The sequence below is a fragment of the Lucilia cuprina genome, chromosome 4, assembly GCF_022045245.1.
Source record: "Lucilia cuprina isolate Lc7/37 chromosome 4, ASM2204524v1, whole genome shotgun sequence".
In the NCBI taxonomy this organism is placed as follows: Eukaryota; Metazoa; Arthropoda; class Insecta; order Diptera; family Calliphoridae; genus Lucilia; species Lucilia cuprina.
In genome coordinates, this window is record NC_060952.1 from 40,464,384 (window position 1) to 40,478,862 (window position 14,479).

Sequence of the window (14,479 nt, forward strand, 5' to 3'; positions counted from 1 at the left end):
ACTAGAACTGAACTAGAACTGAACTAGAACTGAACTAGAACTGAACTAGAACTGAACTAGAACTGAATTAGAACTGAACTAGAACTGAACTAGAACTGAACTAAAACTCAACTAGAACTGAAATGGAATAAAACTGAAGTTGAACTGAGCTCGATCTGGAATGTCTAAAATACAATTCCAGTTGTGTTTAATGATAGGGAGTGTAAAATTCATTTAAGTCCTATATTTACTTAACTCTTGCTTGTTTTGTTATTAAAGCAGTTTCTTATTCGTTATTCTTTTCTCATACATTAAGAGTATTTAAATTTAGTCTTGTCTTTTTTGCAAATATTTTATGAGTTTAAGCATCTTAAATTGACTGGTTCTGTCTGGCTGTTCCTTTTTTAATACATTTGACATTTTAGAATAAATATTAAGTTGATATTTTATATTGATATTAAGTAAAGTTTAAAAAGCATTTTGTTTATTAATAGTTAATTTTAAGATCAAGTTCGTTTGTGGCTTGTAAATTTTGTTTTTTGTATAAAAAAGAAAAAATACTAATATATTTATAATTTTTTTCTTTACAGGTAAGTGGGACAAAGTTTTATTAAAATTTTTAACGAAAGTACCACACTTGCACAACGGAGTAAGTTAAAACAGAAAATATTACAGCAACTTATTTGTATATAAGTTAAAAAACTTAAGATTAAAGTATAGTATAATTAAGAATTTAAATATTGTCAAAATTAAGAAAAATTAACACAAACCATTATTAACTTTTTTCTAAACATATTTTTTTTAAGTTTTCTATTATTTTTAACACATATTTTAGATGCATTTTAAACCAACACGAACTGATCCCCAGACACGCAGATTTTGCCATAATTTCTGTTTCTGGTTTTCTTATTTCACATAATTTAATAAGAAAAATATTTAACCATTTTTTTTTTCGTTTAATAGCAAAAGAAAAACCTGACATGCCTCTTTTTTGTGTAAAGTAAAAAAGGAAAATACAAATCTGTAAGAAAACGTACCGTGGTCACACTAAAATGTTGAATAGTTTTGTTTTTTTTTTTTTTTGTGTATGACTTTAAAAAACAGGCATGAAATTACTTCCACACTATTAAATATAATCAGTATGAAAACATCAATGGGAAAGTTTCGTTAAAAAGTTGCTGCCAGGTTTTGCAGTTAAATAAAATACTATTACGAGAGTAAGAAAAAGACAAAAATTCCTAAAGTAGAAAAAAAAGAAATCCTCAAGATATAGTATTCAAAAACAACAAGTATAAAAGGAAACTATAAGTAGTTTCTTTCCTTTTTTTGAAGAGTAAAATTGTTCAGTTAGTTTATGTTGCAGCTGAGGTTTAATTTTAAACCTTAAGAGGAAGTATAGAAAAGTTTTCGATAATTTTTGCTATAGAGAACTTTCAATTTAATAACTTAAATTTTCAAATAAAATTATATAGATCTTTGATTTTCTTTACAAAAGTTAACAATAACTTTAAGTTTCCTTAGAAAAGTTATCGAAAACTTTGTTTTTGTATAGAAAATATATCGTATATATCATATAAAGTTATGGATTACCTAGATTTTTCCTTTAAGAAGTTATCGATAACTTTAGAAAATTGTTAATAATCTTGATTTTATATTGTGAAATTATTGACAACATTCTTTCACAAGGTTATCGATAACTTTGATATTCTATGTCAGTTTTTTAATTGTAAAATTATCGACAACATTGACTTTCATTGAAATTTCTATTGAAAGGTTATCGATAACTTTTATACTCTATAAGTTATCGATAACTTTAGAAAATTGTTAATAATGTTGATTTTATATTGTGAAATTATTGACAAATTTCTTTCAAAAGGTTATCGATAACTTTGATATTTATTCTATGGCAGGTTATCGATAACTTTGATATTTATTCTATGGCAATTTTTTAATTGTAAAATTATCGATAACATTGATTTTCATTAGAATTTCTATAGAAAGGTTATCGATAACTTTTATATTCTATGACAGTTATAGTTTTTTTTTATAAAAATATCGAAAACTTTAACTTAAATTTTCCAACAAAACTTTTCGATTACTTTGCTTTTCCTTAAATATCTTAAGCTTTAATCATAGTACCCTTTACTCATTTATGGTTTAAGCCATAACAAAAACGATGACGTGTTTTGCTGGCCAGGCAGGCATGATAATGTCTTTTACAAATGGAAGGTGTGAAATTTTTGTGCTAAATTTATGAAGATTCATATTTTTTAAACACCTTTTTATCTACACTTAACAATATAAGTTTAGATGCTGTTTTTGCTGTTTATACATTTAACCTTAACTATAGTAAATTTAACTAAAAACGTTGTTTTTTTTTGTATATTTAAAATACAAACTTGCGATAAGAATGTAAAAAAGCCATATTTAACATCTACAAAATGATTGAGTTGGGTTAGTTGGTTGGTGGTTTCTACGTTAGTTAGCCAACAAAAGATAATCATGAAATACTGAAGTTGGTGATGTTGATAATGATGATGTTGGCGTTGCGTACGTGTTGTTTTACGTTGAATTATATATAATGTATGCAATACTCACTAGAAATTTAGAATCAAGTATTTAAAACAAAATAATACGAATTTTAATAGAAACCAAGATTCCAACCAAAAATTCCTAATCTTTGGGTTTGGTATTGCGCAGAGTAGGTCAAATATGTTTATTTGTTTTTTTTTATATTCTTCTTCTTCAGCTTTAAACATAAACAAAATTGTTTAACAACATCTTCATGTTTATTATTTTTTTGTTGGATAGCCTTAAACAAAAAAAAAAAAAAAAAAAAAAAAAAACTACAAAAAAGAATCACAACATTTTGGTGTTAAATTTATGCAAAGCATGACATGTTTAGCTTTAATATGCATAAATCTATTTCTAGTTTTCTTAACATTTTATTCAACCAACAACTCTATGGAATCGCAAACCCCAACCAACTAAATTCAAATATGTTTTTGCTACTTTCTTTCCTAAATAGTTAATGGAGTTCAAGAAAATATACAGGTCATTAGGTGAGAATCATCTTTTTTTTGTTGAAACAAATAATTTTCCCAATATATTTTTTATAAGAATGTGTCATCAATATCACACCACTATTATGTCTTTTTTCACATTTATATGTTTCTTTGTGAGTTTCCTATTTTTTAAAGTTTGTCTTTTTGACTCTTTAAAGTCAAGTTTTTGAAGTGTCATGCTGTTTCAACCATTTAATGCGCCACTAAACAGTTTGACAATTTTATTTTTCTGTCTTTACAGCTGCTAATGTGATACTTAGTTATTTGTGGTGGTTTAAAACGACACGATTCTTTTTTTAACAATCCGTTTTGGTTAACATGTTGTATGGAAGTTGCCAAAAAGCCAAGTACGAGATGACATTATTTGCGAAATTACCTGTCATCATATACTTAGAGGTTTATATTTTGGCTTTAACTTTAATAAACCTTAAAGTAACTTGGAAAAAAGATTAAGTTTTTATTAAACTTTATGCATTCCTATTTCGTCCAAAACATTGCCAGTACTGATCTAAAACTGAACTATAGCTGAATTAGAACTGAGATAAAATAAACTAGAACCGAACTAGAACTGAACTAGAACCGAACTAGATCTGAACTAAAAGTGAACTAGAACTGAACTGGAACTGAACTAGAACTGAACTAGAACTGAACTAGAACTGAACTAGAACTGAACTAGAACTGAACTAGAACTGAACTAGAACTGAACTAGAACTGAACTAGAACTGAACTAGAACTGAACTAGAACTGAACTAGAACTGAACTAGAACTGAACTAGAACTGAACTAGAACTGAATTAGAACTGAACTAGAACTGAACTAGAACTGAACTAGAATTGAACTTGAAGTAAAACTGAATTTTGACTAGGATAAGAAATTAAATAAAATTAAGAAAAGTTTGCAATAAAAAAGTATGTTGCTTAAGTCTTTTGATTTAAGGTTTATTTGGTAAAGAAAAAAAGATTTTGTTTAATAAAGTTATAGAAATAAATTTCTTGTACTATTGTGAGTTTTCCAACGCATTTATATAAATTCAATATTTATATTAAAAGCACATTAAGTTAAGTTTTAAAAAAATTTTATTATATCGAGACATAATAAATTATAAAAAAAATCAATTGTACTACTCAATTGGGTCAAATTAACTACGGCTTTTTTATAAAAAAAAGTTAGCTAAGATGATGTCTTAATGCAATTTTATAGCAAGATTTTAATTTGTTTCTATTTTTATTTATATTTTAAGTTAAAACTATTACTTTAGTTAGCAAACATGAGTGAACATTTTATTTTTTTTAAACAGCTACTTGTTTATGCAAAACTGCTTAAAATTTTACAATATTATTATAAATATTTTTTCTCTACTGAAACTAATTTGCATATTTTATGCCAGAAAGCAAACAACAGTAAATATCATAGACACAAAATTATTAAATATTTTGGAAAAAAATCATATAAATAAAAATTAACATTCACAAGTCGAAGAGCAGAATTTATTAATTTTTTTGCTTGCTAGTCTAACAATTCCTTCTAACACAGAAATGTTTATAAAAAAAATTAAAAACAAATAATTTTTGGGTGTGTTTCAAGACACACATAAATTGAAAGCAGAGACAAGGAAAACAGGTGTTGAAATTTTATGAAAAATAGAAAAATAAACTGTTTGTATATAATTTCAAAGGTATTAATAACAATAATTTGTATGTATTGCTTTCATGAAAAAATAGACCTCAAAATTAAATAGACAGTAATTTATGTTTTTTAAGCAAGTACTGTGTTTAGTTTTTGCTATGAGTGAAGTGTGTTTCATATAAATTTTAATTTACTTGTTGCAAGTTCATACAATGTGTTCTTGTATGATAAATTGTTTATAATTTATTTTTATTAGAAATATACAGGGCTGGTAAATTAGCACATTCGGAATAATTTATATATATATGCAAAAATTAAGTAGAAATACTAGAACTGAACTAAATCTGAACTAGAACTGAACTAGAACTGAACTAAACCTGAACTAGAACTGAACTAGAACTGAACTAGAACTGAACTAAATCTGAACTAAACCTGAACTAGAACTGAACTAGAACTGAACTAGAACTGAACTAGAACTGAACTAGAACTGAACTAGAACTTGACTTGAACTGAACTGAACTAGAACTGAACTAGAACTGAACTAAAACTGAACTAGAACTGAATTAGAACTGAACTAGAACTGGACTAGAACTGAACTAGAACTGGACTAGAACTGAACTAGAACTGAACTAAATCTGAACTAGAACTGGACTAGAACTAAACTAGAACTGAACTAGAACTGAACTAGAACTGAACTAAACCTGAACTAGAACTGAACTAGAACTGAACTAGAACTGAACTAAATCTGAACTAAACCTGAACTAGAACTGAACAAGAACTGAACTAGAACTGAACTAGAACTGAACTAGAACTGAACTAGAACTGAACTAGAACTGAACTAGAACTGAACTAGAACTGAACTAGAACTGAACTATAACTGAACTAGAACTGAACTAGAACTGAACTAGAACTGAACTAGAACTGAAGTAGAACTAAACTAGAACTGAACTAGAACTAAAATAGAACTGCCCTAAGGGCTCGAATATTTCGATTCAGATATAAATAACGACAATAATTTCTATACTTAGAATATAATTAAATACATAGATATCTACATTGTTCATATATCTACAATATTTTCTATAAATTCTTTATTTAGACAAAAAATAAACATAATTTCTGTTTATGCCTTTTTCACCAACTATAGGGTGTTGTCTAGCAAGTTTTTTTGAAGTTCAAAATATTCTTATACCGTTTTACTTGACCTGCTTTTTAAATCACGCCTTTTGTGTTAAACAAACACAACATTTCGTACTTTTTTCACACCAGAACATATAAAAGCACAACTACTTAAGTGTTACTGGAAAAATTCCTGGCTTCAGTGTGACACAAAACACGCGTCTGCTACAATCTCCATGGAATACATTTCTACAACACCTTAAAATTTAAAACAATAAGAAAAAATCACCATGTAATTGTGACAAAAAACAAAAGCAAAACAATAATAATAATATTGAAGAAAAATGCGTAATTCTAACAACCAATTACAACAGGTTATAACAGATATTTCTGTTACAACAAATGATGTCGAATACGGCTGATGTTGTTGGAAGTAGCAATCAAGAAAAAAATGTGTGGTTGTTAAAATATAGTAATACGGACCAATGTTAAACTACAAGTGTGTATATATTTTAATTTATTAAAAATTTTGTATAATGTTTATAGCATTAAATATAAAATAATAAAAATTAATTGTTGTTATTGTCATGGTGTGGCTAAAAGTAGACAAAAAATATTAATACCTCCACTGCCATCAGATTTTTAAGCCTTAATTATACAATATTTCCATGCTAAGTTTTAAATCAAATGCAGTAAATTTTTAATGTTATTGTATTTATTTAATTTTAAATGGTTATTTTTGATAAATGATTTGCAGTAAATTGTGGCAGTAAATACATTTGTTGTTTTTATACCCACCATCAAAAAAGATGGGGGTATATTGATTTTGTCATTCCGTGTGTAACACATCGAAATATTGCTCTAAGACCCCATAAAGTATATATATTCTGGGACCTCGTAAGATTCTAAGACGATCTAGCCATGTCCGTCCGTCTGTCCGTCTGTCTGTTGTTGGCACGATAGCGTCCACAATTTTCCCAAAATATATTTTATTGATCAGAAATGTTTGGTATTGAAAATGGGCAAAATCGGTCAACGATTTCACATAGCCCCCATACAACTGTACCCCCCCGGAATATTGTATAAATAGCTTCAAATATTCACAAATTCGTTGTTTATGAAGCAAATACCACAAAATTTCGCATAGGTCAGTTTTTTCACGTTTGAAAAATATTTCTGCATTATGGCGGACATAGGACCATAATTGGCCCTACCCCCCATATAATGTCCCCTTTAGAAAATGACTAAATAGCTGATTACTGGCTTAAGTTCTAGTTCTTTCAAATGTTACCCTGATGTTCTCATTAATATCGATCGACAGTTTTAGTTCTAGAATTGTTCCAGTTTAGTTCAGTTCTAGTTCAGTTCTAGTTCAGTTCTAGTTCAGTTCTAGTTCAGTTCTAGTTCAGTTCTAGTTCAGTTCTAGTTCAGTTCTAGTTCAGTTCTAGTTCAGTTCTAGTTCAGTTCTAGTTCAGTTCTAGTTCAGTTCTAGTTCAGTTCTAGTTCAGTTCTAGTTCAGTTCTAGTTCAGTTCTAGTTCAGTTCTAGTTCAGTTCTAGTTCAGTTCTAGTTCAGTTCTAGTTCATAAATAGTAAATTTACATTCATAAAATTTGCTATTGAAAACTTTCATTTTTAGGGTTTTTTGTACAAAGTACTTAGAAATTTATCCTTTTAAAGGCAATTTTATATGAAAATGTTTTGTCCAAGTTCCATTATCATACAAAACTTCTAAGTGTTAACCCTTTTAAAAGCAAATTAACAAGTTTTTTTAATCTACTTATGTTGTAATAAACCAAAAATTATCGCCTGTCTTGTTGACTTTTTAAGGTAATGAACAAACACTTTGATGCTTTAAAGCACTAAGATTCCCATGGAAATTTAACATTTTATGGCATAAATTTGCAAATTTTATACAAATAAAAATTTATTAATGGTACAAAATCCCACAAACATCACAAAATAGATTGCCAACCCAAAAAAAGCAACAGCAGCAAAAATAAAAAAATACTCAAATTTGCTCATCATTTGAAATGTTATTTCATTAAAGAAAACATTTAATATTCATGTTTGTTTCCCCCTCGACAACTACTAGTACAAAGACTCTTTTAGTCAATACCTCTACTGTTGCTATAACTACTGCTATTTATTTCTAACCAAAAAGGTTAAAGTTCAAATCCCCCAAAAAATCAGCACTTGGAAAAACTCTCAAAAAAGTGGTAGAAAAACATTAGCAAAACGCTTCAGTACACAAAACCATTGTAATGTCAAGATGTTTAAATGCCACCAGGCATTATTTACAACAAACTTTTTAACAAAAAGCAACTACGACAAAAACATAATAAAAATCTAGGTAAAAGCCACTATCTATTGTTGCAGTTGCCGTTTTTGTGGTTTTTGTCTGTAAAGCTCTTTCTAAGTGCAAATCACATTATACAGGTGCAGTTTATATTGTTAATAGTTATTTAAAACTAAAAATTATTTAGAAAAAAAAAAAAAATAATGAAATGTAATATTGAAAAATTATTAAGTTTTTGTTGTGTGTGTGTCTTTTTTTTCAAAATTATTATAAAGCAAAATGTTCATTATTGCTAATATTGGCTAGATTTAGTGACAAAACAAGTTAAAGAGCTTAACTGGAAGTTAATCTAACAATTATTCAAAACATATGGTAAGTAAGTATCATTTAGCTCAGAGATCAGCAGAAAAAGAACATGGTGCGATAAAAAGGTTGTGATTCAACTTTTTTAAAAGCTTTAAAGATATTTAGGTAACAAATTTTGTAACATTATCCATTTTTATATTGCACCCTTCCCCTTTTAGTTATAATTTCATAGTTTTATTAACTAATAACATTAATTTTTTTTAAAGACAGCTAAACTAATAGACAATAGTTTTAGTTTAGTTGTCCATACAAAAGATTTGTTTTTTTTTTCTCCAAAGCTCTATGCAAAATAATTTTATTGCAGAGGCTGTAAAATGATGGTCTGCTTTAACGTTTTATTACTTTCAAAACTATTGGTTGTAAAAAAAATAATAATTTATGTTCTGAAGACAAATTTAGTATTTCTATTTAATAAATGCGGATCGGTGTTTATACCATGATAGAGATTCTGATATTCTAAGGAATTTTAAATTTGGAGATTTTGTTAAAATCTTAAACGTTTAGAATTCCTGAAAACTAGACCTGAACTAATGTTGAACTAGAACTGAACTAGAGCTGAACTTGAACTGAACTAGAACTGAACTAGAACTGAACTAGAACTGAACTAGAACTGAACTAGAACTGAACTAGAACTGAACTAGAACTGAACTAGAACTGAACTAGAACTGAACTAGAACTGAACTAGAACTGAACTAGAACTGAACTAGAACTGAACTAGAACTGAACTAGAACTGAACTAGAACTGAACTAGAATTGAACTTGAACTGAACAAGAACTGAACTAAAACTGATTTAGAACTGAACTAAAACATGACCAGTTAATGAGAAAAATAACAACTTTTTTATAGAAAACATTTTATAAAAAAACTGCCCTTAAAAAAACTTTTCTTCTGGTTTAAAAAAAAGTTGTCCTTAAGAACACCCTTTTTGGAAATCTTCCAGATAAATAACTTCTTTAAGGAACACATTTTCTATTAAGAATGCTTAAATTATACACCTTTTTATAGAGAACTGCTTGTTTTTGTATTTTTAGATATGGCACGACAATATGTTTTAACAGCTTTTAAAAAAACTAGTTTTTGCTTTTTCTCTGTCACAAATCATTATCACAGTTGATTGGACACTTCCTTATCAAAGATTTTATGTTTGATGTCAGTTAGCTCAACTATTTATTTTAAATATTAAATTTCTATAAATGTAAATTATTATCAATCTAAGAGTAACTATCTCCTCAACATAATTTTATTTATTCTGGTTATTTCTAATTTACTTGTCTTGTTATTAAATTGCTAACATGTATATTAAACTGTTGTTGTTGTCTTTTGCACTATATTAAAGATTTCGATCTGGAAAATAGTAAAAATTCTTTAAGATATTAAGTTATCAAAATAAGGCTGATGTTTAACAAGCATTTTATATCTTTTATTTTATTTTTAATGTGAATATAAAAAAAAAAACATGAAAAATATAACATTTTTCTATGATTAGTTAGATGCCAAGATCTATTTACTTGCAACAAGATGCACAGTTGTATGTTTATGTTTATGTAGGCAACTCACTGTGCTAAAAGATGCTAGATAAAGAAAACCTTAACAACAGGAGCAATAAAATCTGAGTTAAAAACTAAACAAAATCGAGGTGTTGTAAAATAAATTATTTGTAATTTAACAAAACTCTAGTATTTGCTACTCTTTTTACACTTAATTCTAAAGTCTGAAGTCTAGGAAAAGGCTTCTCTTTCTCTTATGGTATATTTAAGATAAATTGTTGGAATTTTTTCCAGTTTTGTTGCAAAGCAATTTATTTTTCTTTAGAACATCAGGCTTGACTTGACCAAGTAATCGATGATAGTATTGGTAAAAGTATTGATTAATTTCCTAAATAAAAACTGAATGTATTGCTACGCTTTTGTACGAGAAAAACAGAAAGAAACATTAAAATGTACATACATATGTGGAAAACCAGTTCAGTTAAGGGTTCTTATACCTGAAATTCTCGGATCAAATTTTTCCAAAAGTAGATGATTTCTATAGAAAATTTTATTTTAATGAAATTTTAAATGTTTTATTAATTGCTCTATAGAAAATATTTTCTAAACAGAAGTTTCTTTTAAAAACGTGTTCTATAGGAAGATAGTTTCCTTCTTAATAATATTTTCTGCAGTTTAGTTCTTCTTAAGAAATATTTTCTTTAAAATACTTCTTTTAGGAAGCTTTCTATAAAAAGTTCCTTCCTTAATAAATTCTACATAGAGCAGCTGTTTCTCAATAAAGTTTCTGTAGAAAAATTTCTTTCTTAAAAAGTTTTTAATAGAGCAGTTTAATTTTATGAATGTTTTTTCTTGAAAAATGTCTTCTAAAGAAAGTTTTCTAAAAAAAATCTCGTTTTCTCTAAAAAAATTTTTTAAATTAGTTATCTATAGAACAGCTGTGTCTCAAGAAAGTTTTCTGTAGAATAATTTCTTTCTTAGAATATTTTTAATAGAGCAGTTTTATTTTAAGAAAGTGTCCTATGGAAACATATTTTTTAAGAAATTTTTCTACTGAAAATTCTAGTAAAAAATGTATTCTTAACAGATTTTTCTAATATAAAATGAAGTTTTCTATAGAAAGTTTTTACATAAGTTCATATGAAGGGCTTATTGCAGTTTCTTCAATTAAAATCTATAGAATAGTTTTCTTAAGAATATTTTGTATAGAAAAGTTTCTTCCTAATAAAATTTTCTATTAAAAATTCTTCTTAAGAAAGATTTTTACAGAAAAGTTTTCTAGAAGAGGTTCTCGTAAGAAATTTTTCTGTAGAGCAAAAGCTTCCTGTAAAACAGGAACAGTATTTTTTTATGAGAGTTTTCTGTAGAACTGTTTCTTTTTTGTACAGAAAGGTTTTTTACAAAAAACATTTCCTACAGAAAAATTCTTCTTAAGAAAGATTTCTATAGAAATCTTCTAAAGAAATTTCAAGAAATGTACATTATGCAAATATTTTAAAGAAAATGTTATTGATTTGAATATTTTCCATGTGTGATGATTTGTTACTTAAGGTTTTATTTAGAAAAAACTTCTTGTTATTCTTCTTATAGATTAAGGGCCTTTCACACGATCACATTTTACGTACATAAAGTCTAAGGAATAAATAAAATAATTTTTATTTTTTGTGTTAACACGATTCTAATAAAACAATAAAAAAGTAAGATGGAAACAGCTGTTTCACTTTTTTATAATGCATCCTTTATCTAATGCGAATTGCTTGTTTTTCTAATTATTTCAAAATATATAGAGAGCAATACGACTAACCAATTTTCTATCCGTTTTTCCTCTCAATGTTCAATGATTTCATTACATATTGCGTTTACACAATCCTATCCTTACTTTTCAATACAACATTTTGACAGATCATATTACTTGTGTGCATGTGTAAAAGGGGCTTTATTAAGTTTTCTTTTTTTATCTCTCTTAAACTATTCTAAACTTGTGAACTTAAAATTACACTTAATATTTTGCTACCATAACTGGATAGTTAGCTGGCTGTCCTTTTGTGCGTTCCACTAAGCACCGAAGAAAAATACCGTAACAATTACTTTTAAAAATCACTTGGTTATTTTCTAAAGTAAAAACACACACATACAAACCACCGTTCAAACCCAGTAAGAACCTTTTATTCCAAACCTATTTGAGCCGTTTAAAGTTTGAAGAAAAACGGTTTTTTAACCTGCTTGTAATGTCACACTTTTTCACTTGAAACATTAAATGATGAAATTTTCTTTTGAACAAAATAATGCTGACAATTTTTTCTTTATTTTTTTCGTTTTATACCAAGTTTATCTTCATTATTATTTTGTCAAGTTACAGGTTGTAGCAACAAGATTGTTTTTGTTGTTTGCTAGTTGTTTTGAAAAGGAAGTATCCAATCTTGCACATCATCGTTTGTTGCACTATCATCATGATCTTCATTGCATTTTTAACTTCATAAAAGTTAACTGACTTTAATATTACCCAGCATTTTCTGAATTTTCTCGTTTACCTTTTTTCATTTTGTTGTGTATTTATTTTTTTCTGAACCTCAACTGCCGCTAGATCATTAGTTAAAATAACAGTGGTTGGTAGGAAATCTCAGGTAACTATTAGTTTTAATATAAAAATAACTGGAGGTTAATATGCTAGAATCTGGATGAAAACACTTCCCTTGTTGCAGCAACTAATAAGAGTTATTGTGGTTATTTTAAACACCTGAATAAATATACATACACAGAATTAAAGGAAATAAAATAAATATTCTTAATAATAAAAACCCAAGAAATTTCTAAAAATATTTGTCTTAGTTTTAAAATGTTTTGAAATATGTTTAATCATCAAGTTTAAGTATATTAACCTTTAAAAAATACGGCCAACTAAAACTGCTGAATACAATTTTACGCATTTTGCTTTTAAAAATAAACGACCTATATATTTTTCTAGACACTAAAATCAAAAAATGCAAGTTACAGTTAAATTTTTAAAAATTACAACATAAGCACTAATTTTTGCAAATATTTCCTATAAATACTTATTTCCAAGCCAAAACTAAACACTTTCGCTTCAGTCTTCAAATAAAACAGTTTGTTTTCAAAATCTTTCTAAACTAAACTCCGTCAACATGAAAGCCTTCCTTTGCCTTAACTTGATTGTTTTCTTCGCTGCTGCTATTGCAGCTACCACCAACACTGGTACCTCCTCCAGCAGTAATCTTAACACTCAAACCAAACTGGACTTGGAAACTGATACACCTCAATCTATTCAATCCCTTTTGAATACGGATTTCAATCGCTTCCGTAAATCTGCCGGTTATGGCGGTGGTGCTGCCAGTATCCCGGCTCCTCCTTGCCCCAAAAACTATTTGTTCAGTTGTCAACCTAATTTAGCTCCAGTACCTTGTGCTGCTCCTGCTACTTCTTATGGATCGGCTGGTGCCTACAGCGCTCCTGTACCTACTTACATGGCTCCTGTTGGTAACAGTTATGGTGTACCTCAAACCTATAGCGGATTGATGCCTCAAACTATGAATCAATGGTATTATTAAGAGTGAATGAAATTATTTATTTGTGATTAATTGAAGACGATGTCATGTTTTGTTGTAAATGATTTTAAATTAATTTAATAAATTTAATTTAAAATAAAAATTTTTAATATAGAAAAAAAGAAGTGCAGTGAAAAGTGTTAAATGATTTGGAAGAAATTTCACGATTGCCGCATAAGTTAATAATTCGATAGCTTCGCTTGTTGAATAAAAACTGCATTTACAAAGATTCTCTCAAACTTTACTGGCTAGAGTTCAATTCATTAAAATTATGCACATATCCCACGGAAAATTCTTTATTAATTTTTTTTGGGAAAATCATTTGATAAAGTTTCTTCATTCCTTTTTTTTTGGTGAATAAACTGATTCGTTTTTGACTTACTGAAACCTGTGTAAGTCATTAGTTTAATGCTGATATCGAGCTTTTGCTAATGTCTCATCATCTCTCACAAAGATCATGCCATCTGTTCATAGAAGTTTTACTACCAGAGCTCGTACAATCATAGAAGTCCATGTCGGACCAGAAACTTTTTCTTTTATATCTATTTTTTGAAAATAATCTCATCCATTGGAAGTATAAATGCGATATATGAAAAAGCAGGGACTGGTAAACTGGAGGAACAGCGATATAAGCACCTCTAGCACATAAACTGTTGTTGTTGTTTGATCTATAACTATTAACGATAGATCGGTATTCATGAAATGTGATTACGATATTACATGGAAACATGATTTTGATTATACTGGTACACAGGTAATCAATCCTAAATAAAGGAAAATTGCCGACCACAATCTGCTGTGCTTTGTATCAATCTCATCCAGCTGAAGAATAATTGCGATATACGAAAAAACAGGGCCTTGATCGTACTGGCAAATCAGTGGAACAGAATCTAGAGCTTTCAGTGATATAAACTGTTTTTTTAACAACAACTGATCTCTTGCTCATAATTTGTTGTTTTATTTGCTACAATTACATT

The 14,479-nt window shown here is 27.9% G+C and overlaps 2 protein-coding genes across 4 annotated transcripts in view; both read left to right on the top strand.

Annotated features, from left to right (window-relative positions):
• LOC111690997 (cadherin-99C) overlaps nt 1-14,479 on the top strand; it is a 199,427-nt gene that overhangs the window by 91,148 nt on the left and 93,800 nt on the right. The window contains exon 4 of one of the 3 annotated variants that reach the window (XM_046948606.1): nt 570-628. The exons of the other annotated variants lie outside the window; for them this stretch is intronic. The gene's annotated coding sequence lies outside the window, so the exon portion shown is untranslated. The remainder of the gene's footprint in view (nt 1-569; nt 629-14,479) is intronic. 3 annotated transcript variants of the gene reach the window in all.
• On the top strand, nt 13,009-13,624 carry LOC111690998 (vitelline membrane protein Vm26Aa-like). The gene has a single exon (XM_023453616.2). The coding sequence runs from the start codon at nt 13,083-13,085 to the stop codon at nt 13,503-13,505; it is 423 nt and encodes a 140-aa protein (XP_023309384.2). The 5' UTR covers nt 13,009-13,082; the 3' UTR covers nt 13,506-13,624.

What these genes read in the sequence shown, in the direction of transcription:
- LOC111690998 (XM_023453616.2), top strand. Translation starts at nt 13,083, where the DNA reads ATGAAAGCCTTCCTTTGCCTTAACTTGATTGTTTTCTTCGCTGCTGCT.